Consider the following 21,230-nt stretch of genomic DNA (forward strand, 5'->3'; position numbering starts at 1 on the left):
TACCGACCTGAGTGTGGTCTGCCTCTTCTCTGTCTCCCAAAACACACACACACAGGTCCCATGGGAGGGATGCCCAGCGTGGGGTCCCCTCGCCTCCTTTGTCCTGACCCGGGGCATCGGGTGCTCCTCCAGAACAGCCCTTCCCCGATCCCGTCTTCAGGGTGTGCACAGATGCTGTTGGTGGTCGCGTTGCTCGTCAATCCAACGAGACAGAAAACCAGGGGATGAAATGATGGAAATCCGGTGTGTAAAACCAGCCGCTGGGGAGCTGGAGGTAAAGCGGCTGGGGCAGCGCCTCGCTGAGAGCCCTGGGCATGGTGGAATGAAGGAGGAGGAGAACTAAGACACACGGATGTTTTAGGACCAAATGGGCTAAATTAGGGTGAGGGGTTGGCTTTGCAGGTGCCAGGTTCAAAAAGTTTCAAGCCGGTGTGGCAGGGAGGGAGGCTGTGGGATGGAGTAAGGACAGAAAAGGGAAAAGGGTGCGTGAAATGCTTGTGTCATGACATGGCCTTGAAATGAGATCTAGAAAGGTGGGGCGAGTGCTGGAAACAAAACTAAGTACCGAGGGCAGGAGATTTGCAGGAGTTGCCAGAACTGGTAAGGAATTTTGGAAATTACCCTCGCTGCAGGAGGAAATGAGAGTTACAGTCCTGCGCCACTGCTCCCGGTTGCTGGCAGGTCTCTTATCTTTTTCTGTTTTAATGTTGCATGTGAAATCTTTTATACAGGACAGTGTCCAACAAAATGTATACGTTTAAAGGGAGCTTTTTTTTTTTTACTTTTCTTCTGCGTAAAGGACAACTTAGGTGGCTCAAGGGCCAAAGAACAGCTGTCCAGGGTCAGGCAAGATCCATCTAGGAAAGTCCCCATTCCAGCTTTTTCTTTGAATGTGTGATATCACAGCTTCATTACCTTCAAGGTAAATCTACAAAATGCTTCTGTGAAGCCCCATGCAAAGTCCATGTATACCTTTAATTTGCATGGCCACAGCTGGCTGTTGGAAACCTGGGTTAATTCAGTGAGAGAAGTGTGTCTTTGGGGTTTTTTCCTAGTCTCTGGATATGCTCTTGAACTGGTCAAAGGTGTAGGGAAGGCATCCAAACATTTCTAGTAGGAGACATAATAAATGAAATTGGTTTATAAATTTATTATCAAATAAAAATATATCTGGCCTTTGAAAAGAAGCATAGTGAAAACGGTGCAAGATTCTGAAATGAGCATCCTTCTTTACAGTAACTACAACATACTACATGATAAATGTTGTTGGCTTGCTCTGCTGCAAGTTTACAGTATTTAAATTATCATTACAGGTCTGAACTCTTCGCTACAGACCGGTGTAGTGGCATCAGGCAGCAAAGGAGTAGGTAATTAATGGTCCATTACAGCAAGCTGGTCCCAGCAGAGACATAGTGGCCATGACGAACAACCTTGCTGCAGGCAGGCACTCAAGTGCACGCACTCAGCTGCCTTTCTGAATTCAGGGATCATGAAGTGTGTTCTTACGAGTCAGTTTGAACTAGGATGTGTACGGCACAGCTGTAGTCATTCAAAAAGGAAAAGCATCTCAAGCTCTAAGGAGGGGATTAAACCTTGCTGAGGCCAGCCAAGAAAACGTTGAGATCTTTGACTTTGGCTGGAAACATGTAAATCACCTGCATACCTGAGTCAGACTTACTTAAAAACCGCTTTCAGAAGCATTTTTACAGAGAGACCCCGCTGTCGCTGTCCCCATACATTCCTAGCTGGCATGATACACATTTTACTCTCTTCTAGGATCCGTTCACCTTCGTTAGCCGTTCTCTGTGTGACTTTGTACGTTCTGCATTGCATCTTGTCCTCTCTTCCCCTTTGGCCTTGCTGACGCATCTGTTTCACCTTCCCACGGCTTCCAGCCCCCGGCTCCTGACCTGCAGCGCTGCGCCGAGTTGGCTGCCAGCTCCCAGTCTGCACCAGCCCAGCTTTCCCTGCTCTCTGCTCGCGTTCAGATCTGCCTGACTTCCCTTTTGCTTAATTAAAGCAGAAGAGTAGCATAGTTGTAACCAGCTGGTGTCAAGGGACCAAATCCCCTCTCCAATATCTGCTTTTCTGTGTCGCTGCAGTCCTTGGTGGGGGGGGTTATTCTAGCAGCCTCCCAGATGCAGAGCAGCATCTCCTGCCACAAGCTGCTTCGGGTGCCCAAAGACGCCGGGCTGAGCCATGGCACGGCTCTCGGTGGGCTGATTCAGCCTCTGAACAAACGCCATGGAGCTGTCTGGGGGAAAGGGGCTCAGTTTTGTGACAGAGGAAAAGAAGCAGCTTAGCCCTGCCAGGGGCTTCACAGCCCCCCGCCATGCACTGATGGACCCAGTGCCACCAGTATATTCTGTCTCCACCAGAGAGATGTACCCAGTGTGCTTTACAGGCTGTGTACCTCGCGAGGTCTCCTGCGTACCCAGTGAGGTCGTCGGTGCTGCAAAGGGATGCACACAGAGCAGAGGAGCGCGATTTCTGACCAGACACACTGTGCTCAAGGTTGCTTCTCGCAGAGCGCCGGTTTTGCTGCTGAAGCCAGGCGTGCAATGAAACAGAAGCGTGGGCAGCCTTTAGCCTTGGGTTTCACGTACAGCGACGCCTGCGCGCGTCCGTGCAGGTATGAGGTAAAGCTGTATTTCGCACTCAGACCCGCATGCACGAAAAAAAATGACGGATGCGTGCTGCAGTCAGTGAGGCTGCGGAATATTCCTTTCTGTGCAGGGAAGGTTAAAGGGCGGCTAGAGCAGTTTCATTTCACAGTTCAGCATATTTTGATCGGCAGATGTGCTCTTCCTCAGCCTTTGATGGTGCCTTGGTTAGGAAAGTGCCCACTATCCTGCCAATTAGCACTCCCCGCGCTCACAAATATTAGAAGGGAAGATGACAGCTCTCTAGTGCAGTCCCAGGACTGGTTTTAGCAAAAGCCAGAACTAGGTTCTGACCTGCTCTTGTTCCAGCCCTCACAGGACAGGCGTGCTGCCCAGCACAGACCGCCTGCTGCAGCAAGGTATTGCAAACCTTTTTGTTCTATAGCTCTGCTGAAAGCAAACAGATGGTAAATTAGCCTCCAGGTGTTGCACCAGATTCAGGGGTGAGGCTAAGCTCATATAATTTATATATTCTTCGGGGGTTCCTCCAAGTTAAAATTATTCCAGTTACACCAATTTTTACACCCACACTTGCTGTATCTGCAGCTTTGCACATCCTTTATGCATGTGATGGGTTGACCCTGGCTGGACACCAGGGTCCCACCAAAGCCGCCCCATCACTCCCCTCCTCAGCTGGACAGGAGAGAGAAAATAGAACAAAAGGCTCCTGGGTTGAGATAAGGACAGGGAGAGATCACTTACCAATTGCCGTCACGGGCAAAACAGACTCAACTTAGGGAAAATTAACTTAATTTATTGCCAATCAACCAGAGTAGGGTAATGAGAAATAAAACCAAATCTTAAAACAGCTTCCCCCCACCTCTCCCTTCTTCCCAGGCACAACTTCACTCCCGGATTCTCAACCTCCCCCCCAGTGGTGCAGGGGGACGGGGATGGGGGTTGGGGTCAGTTCCTCACACCTTGTCTCTGCCGCTCCTTCCTCCTCAGGGGGAGGACTCTGCACTCTTCCCCTGCTCCAGCGTGGGGTCCCTCCCACGGGAGACAGTCCTTCACCAACTTCCCTGGCGTGCGTCCTTTCCGCAGGCCGATCTTCAGTCACAGCCTGCTCCAGCGTGGGCTTTCCCACGGAGTCCCGGCCATCTTGGGGGGCATCCATCCCCCTGCTCCAGCGTGGGGTCCTCCCCGGGCTGCAGGTGGAGATCTGCTCCCCCATGGACCTCCCTGGGCTGCAGGGGGACAGCCTGCCTCACCATGGTCTTCCCCACGGGCTGCAGGGGAATCTCTGCTCTGGCACCTGGAGCATCTCCTCCCCCTCCTTCTTCACTGACCTGGGGGTCTGCAGGGTTGGTTCTCTCGCATATTCTCACTCCTCTCCCTTCAGCTGCTGTACTGAAGCAGGTTTTTCCCTGTCTTAAATCTGTTCTCCCAGAGGTGCTACCACCGTTGCTGATGGGCTTGGCCTTGGCCAGTGGCAGGTCCATCTCGGAGCCGGCTGGCATTGGCTCTGTTGGACATAAGGGAAGTTTCTAGCAGCTTCTCACAGAAGCCACCCCTGTAACGCCCCTGTGACCAAAACCTGGCCATGCAAACCCCATACAACTCATCAACTCTGAATTTGGCCCCCTCAATCTAAAGGAGAAAATGGGATTTACGAGGCCAGTCCTAGCTTCGCACATCACCTTCTTATCTTGGGTCTCTTCTGCTTCTCCACCAGGCAGTGGACTGGCAGGGACTTCTTTAGCCCGGCTTGAACTCTGGGCTCTGCACTGAGCCATCTCAGCTAGCGTCAGTGCCTGCTTCATGGATGGTACGAATAGATGATGGGTCCTCAGCTGGGATCCCCCACCAAAAAGCCGTTAGAAAGAAATCCCCATCCAGCATGACATTGCAAGAGCTTGCAGCATGGTGGTGGCAGCATTTCCAGCCATTTCTGAATCTGGGTTTTCACATACTGCAAACTGGTGAATTAATTGCAGCCAGGAATATATCCTTCAGCTGCTGGAAGTCCATGAGCAGTGCTAACAAAAAGGCTTACTCATTGAAACTAGTTTGCAGTTTCCCACTCCATCACCTAATAAAGAGCTGAAGCCAAACCAACCAAGTGCTTCTTTACGGCCAGGTTTCATAACACAGCAGTACATTGTAACGTAGTGTATGTTTCCTGCATAAAATCCATTCAGCCAATGGAAGACTTTGAGCAAACACTGATAAAACACTTAGCAAAAAAAAAAATAAAAATGGGGTCGGGCAGATGTCAGTATAATACAGTACTGCTTCTGCTGCAGGAATGGATGGAGGAGCAGCCGCGTGGAAGGGCTGTGGCGTCGCTTTTTCTTTCAGCTGGCTGCAGGTGAGGAGCTCTGCCCTGCAGAGGGGCTGCGTCCGCCAGAGCCCGTCCCTGGGGAGCAGCCGTAGGGGCTCTTGGAAGCCCCTCGTAGGGCCCTATAGTCTTCTCCCATAAGCAAATGTAAAGATTGTAACAGCATAATATAAAAAAGAAAAACCCTATCATTTACAGCTGGTCTGTTAACCAGCAATAGCTGGCGAGCTTCGAAAGGTGAGGACTGGAGACGAGAGCAGCGGTGCTGTCAGCAAACCTCTGGGGAGCAGTTTGGGGTACCCCTGCCCGGGCACCCTCTCCCGGTGCCCGCAGGGACCGTTGCCTCTTTCAGACCAAATTATATGGGATTCTTCATCCCACCTCTTCCATCTTGCTGTTCGTAACTTTTATAGTCTTTTAAAATATTAGTGTTAAAAATTTTTTTACTCTAGTTTTCTGTTGAACCAAATATAAACAAATAACTTATGTGTGATTGGGGCTAATTTATAATTAGCAGTTCTAAGCAGGAGACTAAGTCTAATTGTGTCGTCCTTTCTGCAGTAACCCCTTTGCCACGTTGATGCTCTTTTCCACCAACCTACTAAGCACACAGCAGGGAATGCCCTCGTGTGTCTCAGCTCACAGGTTGGCCCAACCTGCTTTGCCTCACCCATCCAGGAAATTAAAAGTCAAACAGTAGGTCAGGAGTCTGCAAAGTAGATCTGATATGAATGATTATTTGTTTTGCTGTAATTATTTGTGGTACGATTATCTCAGGGAAGAGAAAATGACTGTTCCAGACAAAAAAGAAGGCAGGTTTTTTGTTTCCAGTCAGTTTAAACCATCTTAATTTCCAGCTGTACTGCCTGTAATCTTTTCAATAGATAAGTTTTTTGCAGCACTTCAGGGTAAGTCCCGTTATCAGCAATTTTTACATACTGTCATGGATAGCTCTGTCTCACTTGCTGCTGTGACCAGTCCCTTGTCTCGAGCTTTCACAGAGGGTTCTTGCAGAAAAATCGTGGTAAGGCATGTGCTTAAAAATCACCGTTTTAAGCACTCAACCATTATCTTCCATTTTAGAAGCAGCTGTCCACAGAAAAGAATCCAACCAAATAAACTCCTGGGTAGGCTGGCTTTGAATTTGAGTTCGCTGCCTTTCTGAAAGTAAGCTTTGCCCAGTGTTGCACAGGTCAGCATTTGCACGCTATGGTTGGGTACCTTTGTTTCCCTCTCTTTTATTTCCTTTGCTTATGCATAAGAACAGAGCAAAGCCTTAGAGATGCTTGCGCACATTGTGGTACATCTTCCAGGTTCGTGAAATTAAACCCGCAATTCTGCTTTCATGTGGTGATGGAGGGAGCAGACCAGCTAGTGGAGGCAGGAAAATGGGAAACATGGGCCTGGAGGAAAGAACGCAAAGAAATAGCTGAAAATTGCAGCAGGGATAAACAAGGCAGAATGGTAGGGAAGAGCCATAAAAGAGGAGGAGAAGGGGTAAGAGAGAGAGACATTCCTTTCCTGATTGGAAAGAGCCTTCAGTGCTGGTTGTGTGTTACTGTTTCTGACACTGGGCAGGGGATGGGGAGGGCAAACCCTTCTGTGTCAAGAATGAGGGTTAAGTGCTGCATGTCTACTTCACAAAATCAAATTTTTATGAAGACTAACAAGATAAAATGCCTGGTATGCTCGAGGGGCAGGGTGATTGTAAAGATCAGAAGAGTTTTCCTTCCTACTTGTCTTCCTGTGCAGCCCAAGGTTATTTAGCTAAGCTTTTAATACGCAAATGGGAATTTTGCTAAATGACTCTCCAGTATAATTCTTTATGCAGTTTTTTTTCTCCTGTCTCTGTCTTCTTTTTTTGTTTTGTTTGAACTACCCATAAGCTGTGTTTCAATAACAGATTTTTAAAGAATGGGTTGCTGGTGTGGGTTGGGGTTGCTCCAGTCAAAGTGGTGTTTTGATTTTTTTCTGGCCTGTTTCCTGGGCTAGGGGACAGAGCAGCAGAGGGGGACACTGGTAACACCATGAATCAGTATCTGATTCACGGGCCGTCTTCTGGGTGGCAGTAGGGTAACTGCATTTCTTTTCCATGAGAAAATGAAATCTGAATCTTATTATGGGCAGCTTGTGAGTAATGCAACTTAAGCAAAATTTGAATAGAGGGAGTCCTTTTTTTTTTTGTCCAAAAAATGAGGTAATTGGGAAAAGAACAGAGATTGTCAGGTGTTTAAACCCTCCAGCTCTTGCAGCGTGAAGTATAACAAGGTCAAATTGAAAGGTAAAGTCTGCTCCATAAGGTCAGGTAAGAATTGCAGGAACATCCTCAGAGCCGCAGCTGCTGTAGATCTTTAGCTAGATGCAAAGTGTGCAAGCAAACATCAGCAAGCAGATCCAAGAAGGCCTTGAGCCCAAAACCTTTAGTTATTTTTGGTCCCCCTCCTCAACTAACAGATGATATTAATTTCTTTTTACTTAGAGCTTTCAGCTACCGCGGTTACAATACTGATACATCTGCAGAAGGTGCAATATTGCATCTTTGGGGATTTTTAGGCTTCCAGGCACATTTACAGCCAATCTCTGCACAGCTGGAAGAGTTGCAGAGGGAAATTGGCTGTAACAGGCTGCAGTGAGTGCTGGATCTATCAGCGCTGCAGCCAGCTCTCCTCTGGCTTCTGCAGGCGTTGCTGCTCTCCCCACTGCCCCAGTCCACCTACTGCAAAAAGGCAATAAAAAGACTTCTTCTCTAGGAAAAGAAAGCATCTGGCTGTAAATGCAACAAGATCTCCTCAATGACATTCTGTGTATTAGGAAACATCATCTGGCAGACAGATATTTTCAGGAATCCCTATTACAGCACTTGCCAACACCTTGAGTAAACTCCAGCGCTATCTATTTGTTGTTGAAAGCCACAGGAGATGTAATTTATGGCCTTCTTGAGCGCTTCCCTGCAGATCTCATAGCCTGTTTGAACTAATGAGACAGAGGCCTGAACCCACAGGGCTTGCTTCTTTTAACCATCAATAAAGCAGGTACTTTATCATTTAGAGGATTTAGAGTTTCTTCTGCCTGAATCCATCTGTCCTGCTAGTTAAAAACCAGTGTATGAAAAAAACCCTTTGAGGTAGTTCTTGCCCATACAAATGTATTAGTCCTCCTTGAGCAACCAACAAATCCTCCAAAGTTTAAAATATATTTAAAGATACAACTTAAATTAATATTGAGGTTTCAATTTATTGAGGGTTTCACATGGAGGGTAGCTGCACAAACCCTCTTGGAGAAAATAGTCTTATGTGAGATTTCACAGCATTTTGTCATGGCGTGGAAATTTTTTCAAGCAAGGAATGTTTTCTATTTGTAGTCTCAAAATATCAAAAAAAGGTGATGAATTTTGAAAAAATGTACTGCAAGTGGGTTTTGGTGGAATGGTATGGGTCTGTTTTGGTATTTCAGTAAGATATTCTCACTCTAACACAGGTGCGGCATCCACTTTTATTGTTGAACATCCTTAGGAATATGGTTTAATAAAGCTGAAACTATGATAAAGGAACACAACTACTGTTGTGTCTAACAAGATAAAATGGCATCAGGTTGGTCAACAACTTTCTTTTTCCTCTTGGAACAGAGTGAACCAAATGGCCAAACTGATTCTTGCTGTTGAATTTCCTTAGGTTAAACTCAGCTACCATATGTTGCAGGAGGCAACATAAATATACAAGAAACCACATTCGCAATGTATGAACAAAATTGCTGCAGTAAATGCTGTTATTCTGCTGATTCCAGATCTTCCTTGTTCTGCTTTGGCCAGGTGCAGAGTTTAAGTGGACATGAAGCTAGAGAAGTAAGGTGGCTGTAGACTAGATCTTTACTTTGGCTTTCAAAATATGATTACTTTGCAACGTGGTGGTCGGTTTTGCTCTTTTTTGGTGCACTAATAGCTAGATATCATTTTCTCATTATTCTTATTTTCACAATGAATAACCTCCACCGTTCCTGTTTTGTTCAATATTGTTCTCGTACAAGTCCATTGTATGGAAGCGTGCGCACATGCATGCATGGAGCATCCCCATTACACAACGTCCTGCTGAGATCCCCGCCAGCTTCGAGAAGTGTTACAGATGCCGCTGCACTCTCAGCTCCTCCGGCGGGGCGAGCCGGGGCCTTCAGGTGCTACTGACCCCAGAGGAGAAATTGCATTCACTCCGTGAATATTCCAGTATGTTGCTATTGAAGAGCAAGAAATTGCATCTCTAAAAATCCTGGAAGGGAGCCATAGAGTTCTGGCTGTAGGTCCTAAATGTTTTATTTTGTTGTTTATAGTAATTTATTTTTTTCTGAGGCTCCCACATTGACCTGTGAAATGTGTAGGGCACTTGGCTTTCTGGACTGAAAGGCATTTAAAAAAAAATTGAAATAGAGCCTTTACTTTTTTTTTTTTAAAGTTCTCAATTCATTTTGTAACCTCTGCCATATGCAAAAGAAATGTTTGTATAGTGTAAAGGTCTCATCTTAGTTGGTCCATAGTGTTCTGTAATTTCCTCCTGTTTAAGAATTTAGGAATAAAATTACTAACTGGCCTGGACAATGCCCTGCCTCAGATCACATGCAAGATGATTGGTTCTTTTAAACTTGGTTAGTATTTTATTCTACTGTAGAATATATCTTCATGTACACATACACATTCTGTATTTTTATATATTTATCATTATGTTCCAATGAACTGTCTGATATAGATCTTGGGCAAATCAAGGTGATTTCTTGAATTCCAGTGGTTTAATTTTTTCCAAGCTTTAAATCAGTGCTCTTCCTTAAACTGTTGATTACAGACTAGATTTTGGTATACTATCTATCTGCTATACTTAGGAGAATTTTTGCATGCTGAATAGCATGTGAATTATCCGTCCACAAACGGAGACTGGGACCTGGGCAGAAGAAATGGAAAACTCCACAAAGACCGAGGCTCAGAGAAAGCACTTTCTAAAAGCTGCCTTCTTTTTTGTGTGCTTCTCCACCAATGCTTTAGAAAAATGTCATTTATAACCTTTTGAACAAGCCAAATCTCCCTTTGTCAGGTCAACGAAGAAAAAATTAAATCTGACTGTGATAAGGAAGGATTTAGAAAATCAAATGATGGGAAAAAAAATCAGTCTTACTCAACTGACCCTGCTGTTAAAGCTGTGGCACTTGCTAGAAGCCTCAGTGTGCCCTCAATCAGCCACCCTCTCTTGTCAGTACGCTATTAGAAAACATTTCCTCTAATCCCATCATTCACTGCTGTTGTGGAAACCAGCAGGCTCACTAGCAAATCCACCCACTATTATTTTTATCCTATTGAAAGCGCTACCTTATCGGACATAATCAAAATGGCTGATGTGCAATGTGAAGAGCAAGTGGGTTTTACCATCACTCATGCCAAAACTAAATATGGATTAAATTGCACCCTGCCAGCACAAAGTGTGCATTGTGTGGCTTTGCCCCACGGTACCCAACCTCAGCTTGCTCCGTGCCTGATAGAACACTACACGCTCCCTTCAATACCCCTGTTTTCAAAAGGGCAAAACAAAGCAGCAGTGTCTGCACTGGAATGTGCTGCAGGTAGTGATCTAAACCTCCATCACCAAAGTCAGTGAGAGGATTAATTTAATGCCTGAAGGTTGTTGCTTGGAGGGACTTCACAGGAATGCAAACGGAAGGCCCTCAAAGGGCCCACAACAAAGGGAAAAGCCATACGATCTCAAACTCCTGCTAGGATGAGGAGCATTGGATTAAGAGCTTGGTCTACCTTGTAGAAAAGGCAGGAAACACTGTTGTACTTGAAAACTAATGCAAGCAGGGAAAGATTTTGGGGTGGTGTGGTTGGTTTTTTTCCTGTAGACCTCTTTTAGAAAGATAGTTGGCTAGAAAATTGCAGCCTTGCTAATGACATTTATATAATGTCTGATATGAGCAAATGTATATGCAAGTTTTATGATCGCACACATAATGTGTTTTGAGTTGTATTTTGTTTCCAGATAAAATAGAATAAATACCTGTTTTTTCAATTCCTGTGTTTTTTCCTGATTTATTTTTATTTTTGGCAGGGGCACACCATTGCAATCCTAGCAGTGCTGAGAGTCACGAAGCTACCTTTATTGACACAGAGTGAACTACCAAATATGCCGCGTGCTGCTTTGCAGACTTGCAAGCGTTTAAGGGAACTGGAAGGATGATCAGGCGGGATGGGGATGTGGACTGCTGCCATTTTTGACAGCCTCAGCAGAAGACAAGTAGAAGACTACTCAGGAGTGCAGCACGTGGGCACAGTTGTATAAGGAGACCTTGCTATTCTGGGAAGGTGCTCCCCAGGTAGGCTCTGAATTATGTACTTAAAAGGCTGGAGAAATAACAGAAATACACTGACAAGAACCAATGTGACATTCATTAGACTGAACTAGCAACAGGGACAGAGCAGCTTTCAACGTCTCTCAAACTTTCCCATAAAAACCAATAGTGCTACAAATTCTCCACCACAAACAACGTGGCTTTATGTTACCTGCCATCCCTATCTGGATTCAGTTTCCAGTTATGGCTTCTTATGTCTTTACCGTAAGAAGTCACGTAATTATATGTGATTTTTCAAATTACTCTTTCTTTTCAGTCCTCTACTCTTGTCAGTCAAACCATGCCATCTCTTTCTTAATCATTTAAATTGTACAGCATCCCCTCTGAGTAACACTTCTCTGAATCTTTTCAACATACAAACCTTCTGGACAATGTTTGAAAAATGGCCTAAATAATCACGGGTCATTAGTCTTCTCTATCGGTGTTCTCCAATTCCCTCTTTCTTCAACCAAGGTTTGAAACCACTCTCGGCTGCTACAGTGCAACTCTGCTGGTACTGATCAGGGGCCAGGATTAGGGCATCCTTTTCAGTTTCAGAAATACAGCTACTCTCATTCTTTATGTATCTATCTTGTCTGAAACAGTCTACCATGTGGAGTACTTGGTCTTCTTTTGAAAGACATCATATGGACAGCAATCTGGGGTGCTAACCAGCTTTTTTTTCTTTTCCTTTCTTGAGAAGCAAAATTTTGAAAAGATTTTGAAGAACATGATGTGAAGGATTGATATTAACTTGCTGCTTTTTCAAGGTCCTCCAGCTTGAAGAATGATGCTACTGTTAAACAGCAAGCATCTCAAGACAAAGATGTACCAAATTATACCGTAATTTTAATACAATTAAACCATTATGGAATTCTAAAAATAATAAAAGAATTGATCACTAACTTTGTATAGAATGCTATTATTAATTTGAGATCAATAAACCAAGACTGGTTCACATAACATTTTATTCACAAGTAGAAAAAGTATTACAAAACGATTTATACAAGATTTTAATTTACATTCCTTAAAGGAGTATTTAAAACAGCTCTGTAAGTCCCTAGACATGATACGTGGGCAGTCTAAATGCGGTGGTAGTGTATGTTTTCTATTGGCATGTACAACATTGCTTGCCACAGGCAATATAAAAAAGACCAATTTGGTTAAATAAAGGAAAAAAGTATATACATAATATACATACATATTAAAAAAGCACTCTCTTCATTTTTTCCTCCCAATTTGTTCTCAAGCTGTCTGTGACTCATTTAAAGAAATGAGTATTTTTCTCTAGAGTTGCTGGACAAAAATGATTATACAAAGTGTAAATTCCAATGGGAAAACATACTTACTGTGGCAGACACTGGCAAAACTTTTGAACATAGCGTTTTAAAGAACTGTTATTAGTGAAAAGTTAACTCTCCGTATGTTCTAAAAATATCTTGCCATATACTGAAATGCACATTGGATTTTTTCTATTCACAAAGTATATACAAAGAAGCACACATCTCTTCATGCACATGTAGTGAAAAATAACATTTTGTCACTTCTTAAATGTATGAAAGTATCCAAAGAAAGTATTCAAAACTACTCTTATTTGAATAGATACTTCAAAGTATTTAGCTGAGTAATTGTACTCCCTGTATAACTGCATATTATTCTGTCAGTGACCAAATGGTAGTATTTACTGCTTTAAAAAAAAAAAATCACTTACATAAGTTCATCACTTTGGTTTGAATTTGGTAACTATTATTCATGATTTTTGCACACACGCAAAAGTGTGAGAATAATCTCACTGGTTTTAGCTGAAGCATCTTGCTGCCTTGGCTGCCTATACTGGCTTTAGCTATTCTTGTGCGGGTTCAACCTTCTACTGGGTGCTTCAAAGCAAAAAGTCTTTTTCCATTATGGAATAGGAATACTGTCTCAACATTTCCATTGCCACACAAACTGTGTGTGGAAAGATGAGTAATATTTATTGCAAATTTGCATTTGCTTTGCTGATTGCTTTACTTTTGTCAAGGCACATTGGGTACTTTAAATAATAATTGCTAGAGTTCACACTGACAAGTTTGAGCCTGTTGAATGTAATGAATCAGTAGAGGTTACTGGGATTACTCACAGAAGTGAAAACTATTTTAGGGATAAAAATGGCTGCAGAACAAATGGTATTATGGGATGTGGTGCAACAAACTGCAGTTAAAAAAATCTTGGAAGAACAGCAAGGAAGGCAGAGACTTGGTAATTTACTAGGCATGCACGCAACTTTGAGGATTCAACTTGGTTTTTTTTTTTAAATAATGTTATGAATTAATTTTTATATTTTGTGTGGAAAAATTGAATTTACACAATACTACAGTGAGAAGGACAGACTGACATGAATGAAAAGGCCTGCTAAATGAACGAATTAGGTCACCATGAAGCTTGACCCTTAAACATAATGCATTACTAAAAATTATTAGTCATAGTCTCATTGTATGAATACTTTTATGGCACACCTGCTATAGTTTGACATTTTGATATGACAGTTGATTACATTTATTTCAACATCCAAAAATTACATGCTATAACAACAAGTGCTGTACTCCAATACTGAGACTACCAATTAAATACAACATTCCTATCTATACGGCTGACTCTCATTAAACTAAATCTAATTTAAAGCTAATCTCCTGCTATATTTAACAAAACAAGACCCCCTCCCACAAATGTAATAATTGGATGGAGGGGACTTCAACTATACATATTGTAACATGCAAATTCTTTAACTCCCCAAACTAGCTTATTGACTATAATGTAATATATAATAAAAGCTTCAGTTCATTGATAGATGATCCTTGCATAAATAGAAATGTTTATTTTTTAAGTCCTTCAACAGCAGGAAACTGATTTAAAATTAGAACCAGCCAAAAAAATCCTAATGCATGCATAAATCTGCAAGCAGAATAACTGGCAACATCTTGTCCCACGCCTTCTGACATCTGTAGCCATATTTAAGATACCCACCTAAACACACTGAAGTATTTATATTTCTTGCTGTATTTACATATACTTTTAAGCTCACTCCATTAGACTTTTTGAGAATCTGAGGGAACAGAAAGTACTTTGTTTAAAAGAGATGCAAAAGGTCATAAATCCACTTTCAGGGTTCTCCTAGGATGCTCCTTGAAGTTTCACTTTACAGCTGTTACGGCTCAGATGCAACTGCTCAGAAGGTGTGAAATGACGCCATTTTTTTTCCAGCTGATTTTGAAACCATGCAACATTGAAGACCAGACTAAGTTTGATGAGAATCAGCAGAGGAGCATACGGGAAGCATTCAGCTTTAGTGCTGAGAGAAATAACTTGGTCTCCTAAAAGAAAGCGATAGAACAGTGGTTACATAAAGTTATAAAAAACCTGTATGTACATCTATACTTGACTAAACACTAAAAAAATACAGCTATACTTACTGCTTGCTGTAAAAATTCACGTAAACCTGAAGACTGGACCTGTATTAAAACACCCATTAAAAACCTTACATTTATATGCATATAAATAAAAATATGCTATCTTCTGACTTTATCACGTTATTTATTTTGCAATATAATAATGAAGTATGGCCCTATGCAAGACTGTAATACATCCGCATGTACTAAAAAGACCATCCTTCCCTCAAAATATTTCAAAAATACAAGAAAGATGAAGGGCAAATGGAAAAATGGGGTAGGCTGAGATGAAATAATTTTCTTGGAGCTGTACAGCTGGTCGGAGTTCAGCCTGAAAATACATCTCAGGTAAGCCTAGTTCTGGTCCTGTCCCTCAAATGCTGCTTAAATCTCTCCACCAAAGTTGCATATATAATGATGCACTGTAGAGTCCAAATATGGAGAAATTGTACAAAATGAATCAGTAAAGTCTATTAAAGAAAAAAAAATGAAGAAAAACTTAACCCTCCCAAACCATCTTGCTTATTCAGAATTATACACAAATCTCTGTAGTAATACATGATAGTACAAAACCATCAGAAAATACAGGATTTTGAAATGTGAGAAAAGATGTCTACATACACATGGGAATCATTAAGAAAATTTACAATTTCTATACCATAACAAATATGGTGAAATATAAGTTAATTTTATAGTGATATTTGAAATTCTGTGGCTCCTTTCATCTAGGAAAAAATCTAAATAATATTAATCACATACCTCTGAAGTTGATACATGGTTTAGTGGGAAAAAACCCACAAACTCTTGATTTTTTAAAATCTTGTTAATATGGAAATATATTCCCTTAAAACATCAAGAGAGCATTCAAGTTCCATTGATAACCACTAAAAAACTGGGAACTAGCAGCGTCGAGATTTGCAGTCACAGCCATGTCATTGTCCCTTCCTATATATACCTAGAAAATACGACTATCGCCTAATGATATTTGGCATATACCAAACTATGACAATTGCTATCTGACACATGGGCAGTTAGTGCCAGACATTGTTATGGACAAAACTATATATTGTAAATAATATCTTGAGAAAAATATGTGTGACCTAGATAAGGTTGATATTTTCAGGGACAGCAGTAGATTTTCAGGGTGATATATGAGTTCCATTAAAGTCAATGGCAAAAAAATTCTTGACTTAGCAGTCTGTTTACCTTCCTTTCCCCTCTTGAAAACATCACCTAAAGAATTAAGGCTTGATTTACAAAGACTTAACGATTGCACTTACATGTTTTCACAATATGCATATTTTTTGTTAAATACTAATTACTTTCTACTTATTTAAGAACAATATCAAAGTGGCAGGCAAACCAAATGGAAGAGGATCAAAGGAAGGCAGTTTTATTTCTGCAGATGACCCAAAATTTTTGTAATTACAGATAGAGTAATTTTCTTAATTAAGGTTGGTGGATTATTAATATTAGTGACAACTGCTTCTGTTCCTACTTCTGCATACATGCACAAGAGACTATTTCAGCTTTCCAGCCACAGCCTGCATAACCCTTGAGTAACACCACCAGTACACATGCCATAATTTGGCATCCTTTCACAGATTACCTACTTGTTGCTCCAAGTGACTTCCAATAGTAGAAAATGCCATTTTAAAAATACAGACCACAGCTAATATTCAAAAAGATATAATGATGAAGCAGTAGCAGAGTGATTTTTTGTGTTGGTTACCTTGTTACGCAGTAGACATGATTGTTTATTACCTCTTCTCATTTTGACCTCAGACCTGCATTTTCTCGCAACTTTTATAGATTAAATTGTAGTTTATGGACAAACTAATGGAATGTTTTATCTGATTACATGGGAATATGATTGCATTAAAAAGCATTTGAGATTCTCTCTTCTGTTTCTGCTATTGCTGTAGAAACTTCACAGAGAAGGCTTTGTAAATATTTTTGGGTGAACACTTGCATGTTTTTTATGCTTTGTTTACAATGAGCAAAGACAAGTCCTCAGTTCCTCCCTCACAAACAAGGACTAGCCTCACATAATAGTTTGGTCATAAGGGTATTAAACTGATTTTTTTCCCCTGAAATTTAATGAAAAAAACCACCCTGATAAAAGCTGACTGGTATACAGACTTACCCTTGTATTCTGGTTCATATTATCTCAACATTGCAGTTTGAGTAATTACACTTTTCAAATTCAGTCAGTGATTTAAAAATGTAAAACCGTTGGATCTCTTGTAGAGTTTTCATTTATTTCAGCAATGGCTAGCTGTAACCTAGGGAGAAACATAATGCTACAACTTTTTACAATTCTATTTTTATCTAGCTCTACATGCCTTAAGTACTCATCTCACTCCTTTGTAGTTCTGTTTTTTACCTCTTTATCAGTCTGTAGAGTCACTTGCTGTTCCATTATGCTTTGTCCTTGGCTGGGTTTCAGCAGCCACTGAGTTCTGAAGTGATGAAACTTCTATGCATGTTCTATGTTTGGAGATTTCAAAGGACTTTGCAATGTTTCCATCAAGAGACTTAGCTGAAATAAGTACGTCACTTAGTTCCTGATTATTATCCAACTCAACAGTGGCTGCATCTTCAGTCTCAGGGCTGCAGGATTTTGCAGATCCTCCAGCCAGTTCTGAATATGATTCACAGAAAGAAATGCTGTCACAACAAGCTGAGTTTTGCATAAGAGGCCAAGCATCTGAAATGTCTCCACAGGTAGAGTGTGAAAGAGAACCAAGGAAGGTAGGAATCATTTCTCCAACAGAATCAGAAGCCCTGCAAAAGGATAAAAGACGGTTTCAAAAGCATTCCAGAAAATATTATCAGTATTGTAATTACTGTCATTAGTAATTATAGGTATTTCAAGAAGGTTTAACAGGGTTCTATTAAGTTAGTACTCTAGAGGCATCCTGTACAAACAAATTCTTTTGAGAAGGAATACAGTTTGTTCCTCATCTGGAAATGAAGAAAGCTCAGGAGAACACTACTAAAGGTAAAGAGGATGCCCAGAGCCCTTCATACTGTGAATTCAGGGTTACAGAAAACATGAACTACAGCTGGGGTTGTTTATAGTCTAAAGAACAGAAATATGATAAAAAATACTATAGTAGTGTTCAGATACAAAGACTGTTGGAAAGAGGAAGGAATTTTTTTGTTCTCAATGCATGGGGGGGGTGGGGATGTGTGTGTTAAGACAAGATACAACAAGCTTAAATTGCAGCAAGAAAGATGGTTGGGAAGACTGTGGAATCTCCAACACTAGTTCCCCCCCGCCAAAACAGGCTAGACAAATATCTAACAGTAGTAAAAGAAGTAAAGTGGGTTCAGACTGGGAGAAGAGAATAGACAACAAGACTGCTTGAAAGTCCTTCTATCTGCGTGATTTCGTATTGAACATACATTCACTTTAGATTTTTCAGTTTGTTCTGTCTAGCCTTCAACATGTGAAAAGATTTTCTCATATTCTCTTACATGTGGAAAGGACATAATATTAAAGGGCAAGGATTTTTAAATCTCACAAGGATTATTTTTCTTTTATGGAAAATGGAGGAAAGTGGAAGTAGAAACTCAATATTTTCTATCTCAAGTGTATTTAAAGTGCATGATGATACTGACATGTCTGAGTGCACTATACATGCCTATCTCTGTTGAAAACCCAGTGATGTTTTTTGCTATAGTATACCAAAATAAGTGTTAACAAAACCAAAAAGATATACTAATACATTTTATTTCCAAAAACTGTCTACAGACTTATGAAACTCTGAAGGCTATATTAAGTCTGATACACAGTAAAAATTTGTGTGACAAAACTCAACTCACATTAACATCGCCTGTAACAGATTTTAAGCAGCCTTACTCATTTCCAAAACATGATGCTTTAGAAGCTTTGATATACACACAAAGCATTTTCATAGATGAGGCCAAAAGTCAGGACCATTGCACCACAATTGAAGGAAATACATTACTTTGGCAAAGGAAATTGGAGCAAACTCCATTTCTACTGGAAGGAACCACGGGATCTTTGATGTCTACATAGCATGAATATACCATTTATTTTTAAAGCCTTAACCAAAAGATGCCTCACAAAGTACACAACTCTCAATTTGTCAGCCTTGGCGGTATAAAAGGATGACTCAAGCTTGCTGGTATTTAAACAAGTTGTTATAGAAAATCTAGGTATTTTGTATCTTGTACTTAGGTCACTAAGTCACCTTGCATAAACAATACCTATGAAGAAGCTAGCTGCCTCTACAATTTTAGTTACATTTGGCCATGAGAACAAAACAGCTGGAGACCAATTTAAACCTTATATGGAAAACAATTCTAGCTAAAAGAAATAAATACATCCTGTGTTAAAATCTGTAACCAGGAAACTCTGGATGACACCATAAATTTTATATATTTAGCTCATGGCACTGCTGTAGGAATAACTACTCTGCTACTGTATTTATATTTAGCTGATAAGAAGAAACTAATAGTTACAATCTGGTAGAAATGAAGAAATACTAGGTATTTCAAATCTCACAGTCATTAAGAGCTTCTAAAAAAAGAAAATCCTCATGATACTTCTAAACTGTACCTTAATACCCCAGATTCACAGGTTTATGCAGCACCTTGCTAACCCACGGCAGAAGAGGGAGTCACCAAAGCCTCTAAAGTACCATAGAGTAAGAGGAAGACTATCTGCTTGGGAGAGAAGTCACTTCTTCATCAGAGAAACTGATATATCATGTCAGCTTTTATTAAATAATACTTTAAAATCAATTTTTCACCATAAACCTGTTTTTGCACAGAACAGGAGTGTATGGCTCCAGTTCATCAAAATCCCTCATTCCACTCCAAACAGTTACTGTATCTGTATAAATATTAATTTGACTGCATAAGAAATATTTAATGTTTAATAGACATTTATAAAACTAAGTTACCTTTCATTAAGAGTAGTCTGTGAGTGGAAAGCACAACTGTGACTGCTGTGCTCCATGCTACAGGTTTCATCACAGCACAGTGATGGAATCAAGTGAACTGGTCCTAAAGAATGAAAATTAATTTAATAACGTTAAAAGTATTAAAGCTCTGTATAAACTTAGTCTCTGTACTGTTTCAAACTTGAGTATGCCAGTTATATTATAATATATGGATTTAGGAAAGAGATTCCTTATTGCAAAAAATGGTTTCTTTAATTTATTCCTTTCAAATGGAATTACTTATAAGAGCCAAGCCATTCCTCCAGGAGTAATACAGATGCCAGTCATGAATATCTACTTTTAAAATTAATTTACTTTTCAATTAGATACATGTGAGAGGAAGTATCACATTCTGAGCTAAGATATTAGCATGGTACTTAAGCCTGTGGTCTTGTGTTAAATTATGTATTTATTAACATCAAAAATGCATCTGTTCTGATACAACTTCACAAAATCTCAATCATTTGAATTGTTCAGGTTTTTGATGTCCTTTAGAGTTCGTGTCATGTTTTTAGATACTGTCTGGCAAATCCTTCACACCAATTTAAGTCTCAAAGCCAGACACAGTGCTACTTTTATCAGAAAGAAGTAAGATAGACATTTAAAGCTATTTTTTAAGTGAAGGGTCATTGGAATGAAAACAGAAAAAAAAATCATAACCAAACAGCTACTATGTGCTTATTGAGAAATTAGCCTAGGACAAAGGGTAGTTTGACAATGTTAGCTCTGTAGTTAAAGGTAAATTTTGCAACTCAAGTGTTAGATAAATGTTCATTATGCCATAAAGTCACTTTTAAGAAGACCTAACATACCACATGTCTGTGATGTGCTTCTCTGGCACTGGCAACAAGTTCTGTGGTCATATTCATTTAGCCGTGGTCTATCAAAACATGACAATTCAGAGCCATTGTAGTGAATGTCTTGCGATCTCAGAGACCCTTTGGACAAAATGAATAAAAATATGTATTAGTAAATTACACTCTTTTTCCTGTTCAGAGCCCCCTATCTTCACAGAATGGTTAAATGTCATACTATACAGTGTTTTCATACATTTTCCAACTGAAAGACCCACAATGATCAAGTGGTTTCATATAACGCAAACCACAGATTTTGCAAGAAACCCTAGACCAGCTGATTCAACTACAGCTTCTTCTAGGAAGACATCTGCTCTTATTTTGATGATGATTTGCAAGTATATCTTATTCACTGTTACATTTTCTCAGTGTTTAATGATTCTCAGTGATTCCCAGCTGAAATTTTCCACATTCAGCTTTCAGCCACTGGGATTTTGTTTATGTTATCTTAAAGAGCTTTATATTAACAGCAGACTTCCTTTAATCTGTATAATTGTAGGCCAAGGCAAATGACTTACTAAATTTCACTAACTGAAGTTTGAATTCACTATGTCTGAATTTCTTAAAACTTACATTGTAAAGCATCTTCTCAGTAAGGAACAATTCTTACAATGCCTCTCTGAATCTTTTTATTTTTGCTTGTGCTGTAAGCAACGATAACATAAATTCTT

At 40.5% G+C, this 21,230-nt stretch overlaps 1 protein-coding gene across 2 annotated transcripts in view; it reads right to left on the reverse strand.

Annotated features, from left to right (window-relative positions):
- Positions 1-12,254: 12,254 nt before the first annotated feature.
- TNFRSF19 (TNF receptor superfamily member 19) overlaps positions 12,255-21,230 on the reverse strand; it is a 62,388-nt gene continuing 53,412 nt past the window's right edge. For both annotated transcript variants that reach the window (XM_069808143.1, XM_069808144.1), the window contains exons 7-10: positions 20,518-20,643; positions 19,667-19,769; positions 17,116-17,516; positions 12,255-14,654 (exon numbers count right to left, since the gene is read on the reverse strand). In XM_069808143.1, the coding sequence (XP_069664244.1) occupies positions 17,123-17,516; positions 19,667-19,769; positions 20,518-20,643 (623 nt within the window). In that variant the 3' untranslated portion in view covers positions 12,255-14,654; positions 17,116-17,122. The remainder of the gene's footprint in view (positions 14,655-17,115; positions 17,517-19,666; positions 19,770-20,517; positions 20,644-21,230) is intronic.

The sequence above is a fragment of the Haliaeetus albicilla genome, chromosome 20 (assembly GCF_947461875.1).
Source record: "Haliaeetus albicilla chromosome 20, bHalAlb1.1, whole genome shotgun sequence".
Taxonomy (NCBI): Eukaryota; Metazoa; Chordata; class Aves; order Accipitriformes; family Accipitridae; genus Haliaeetus; species Haliaeetus albicilla.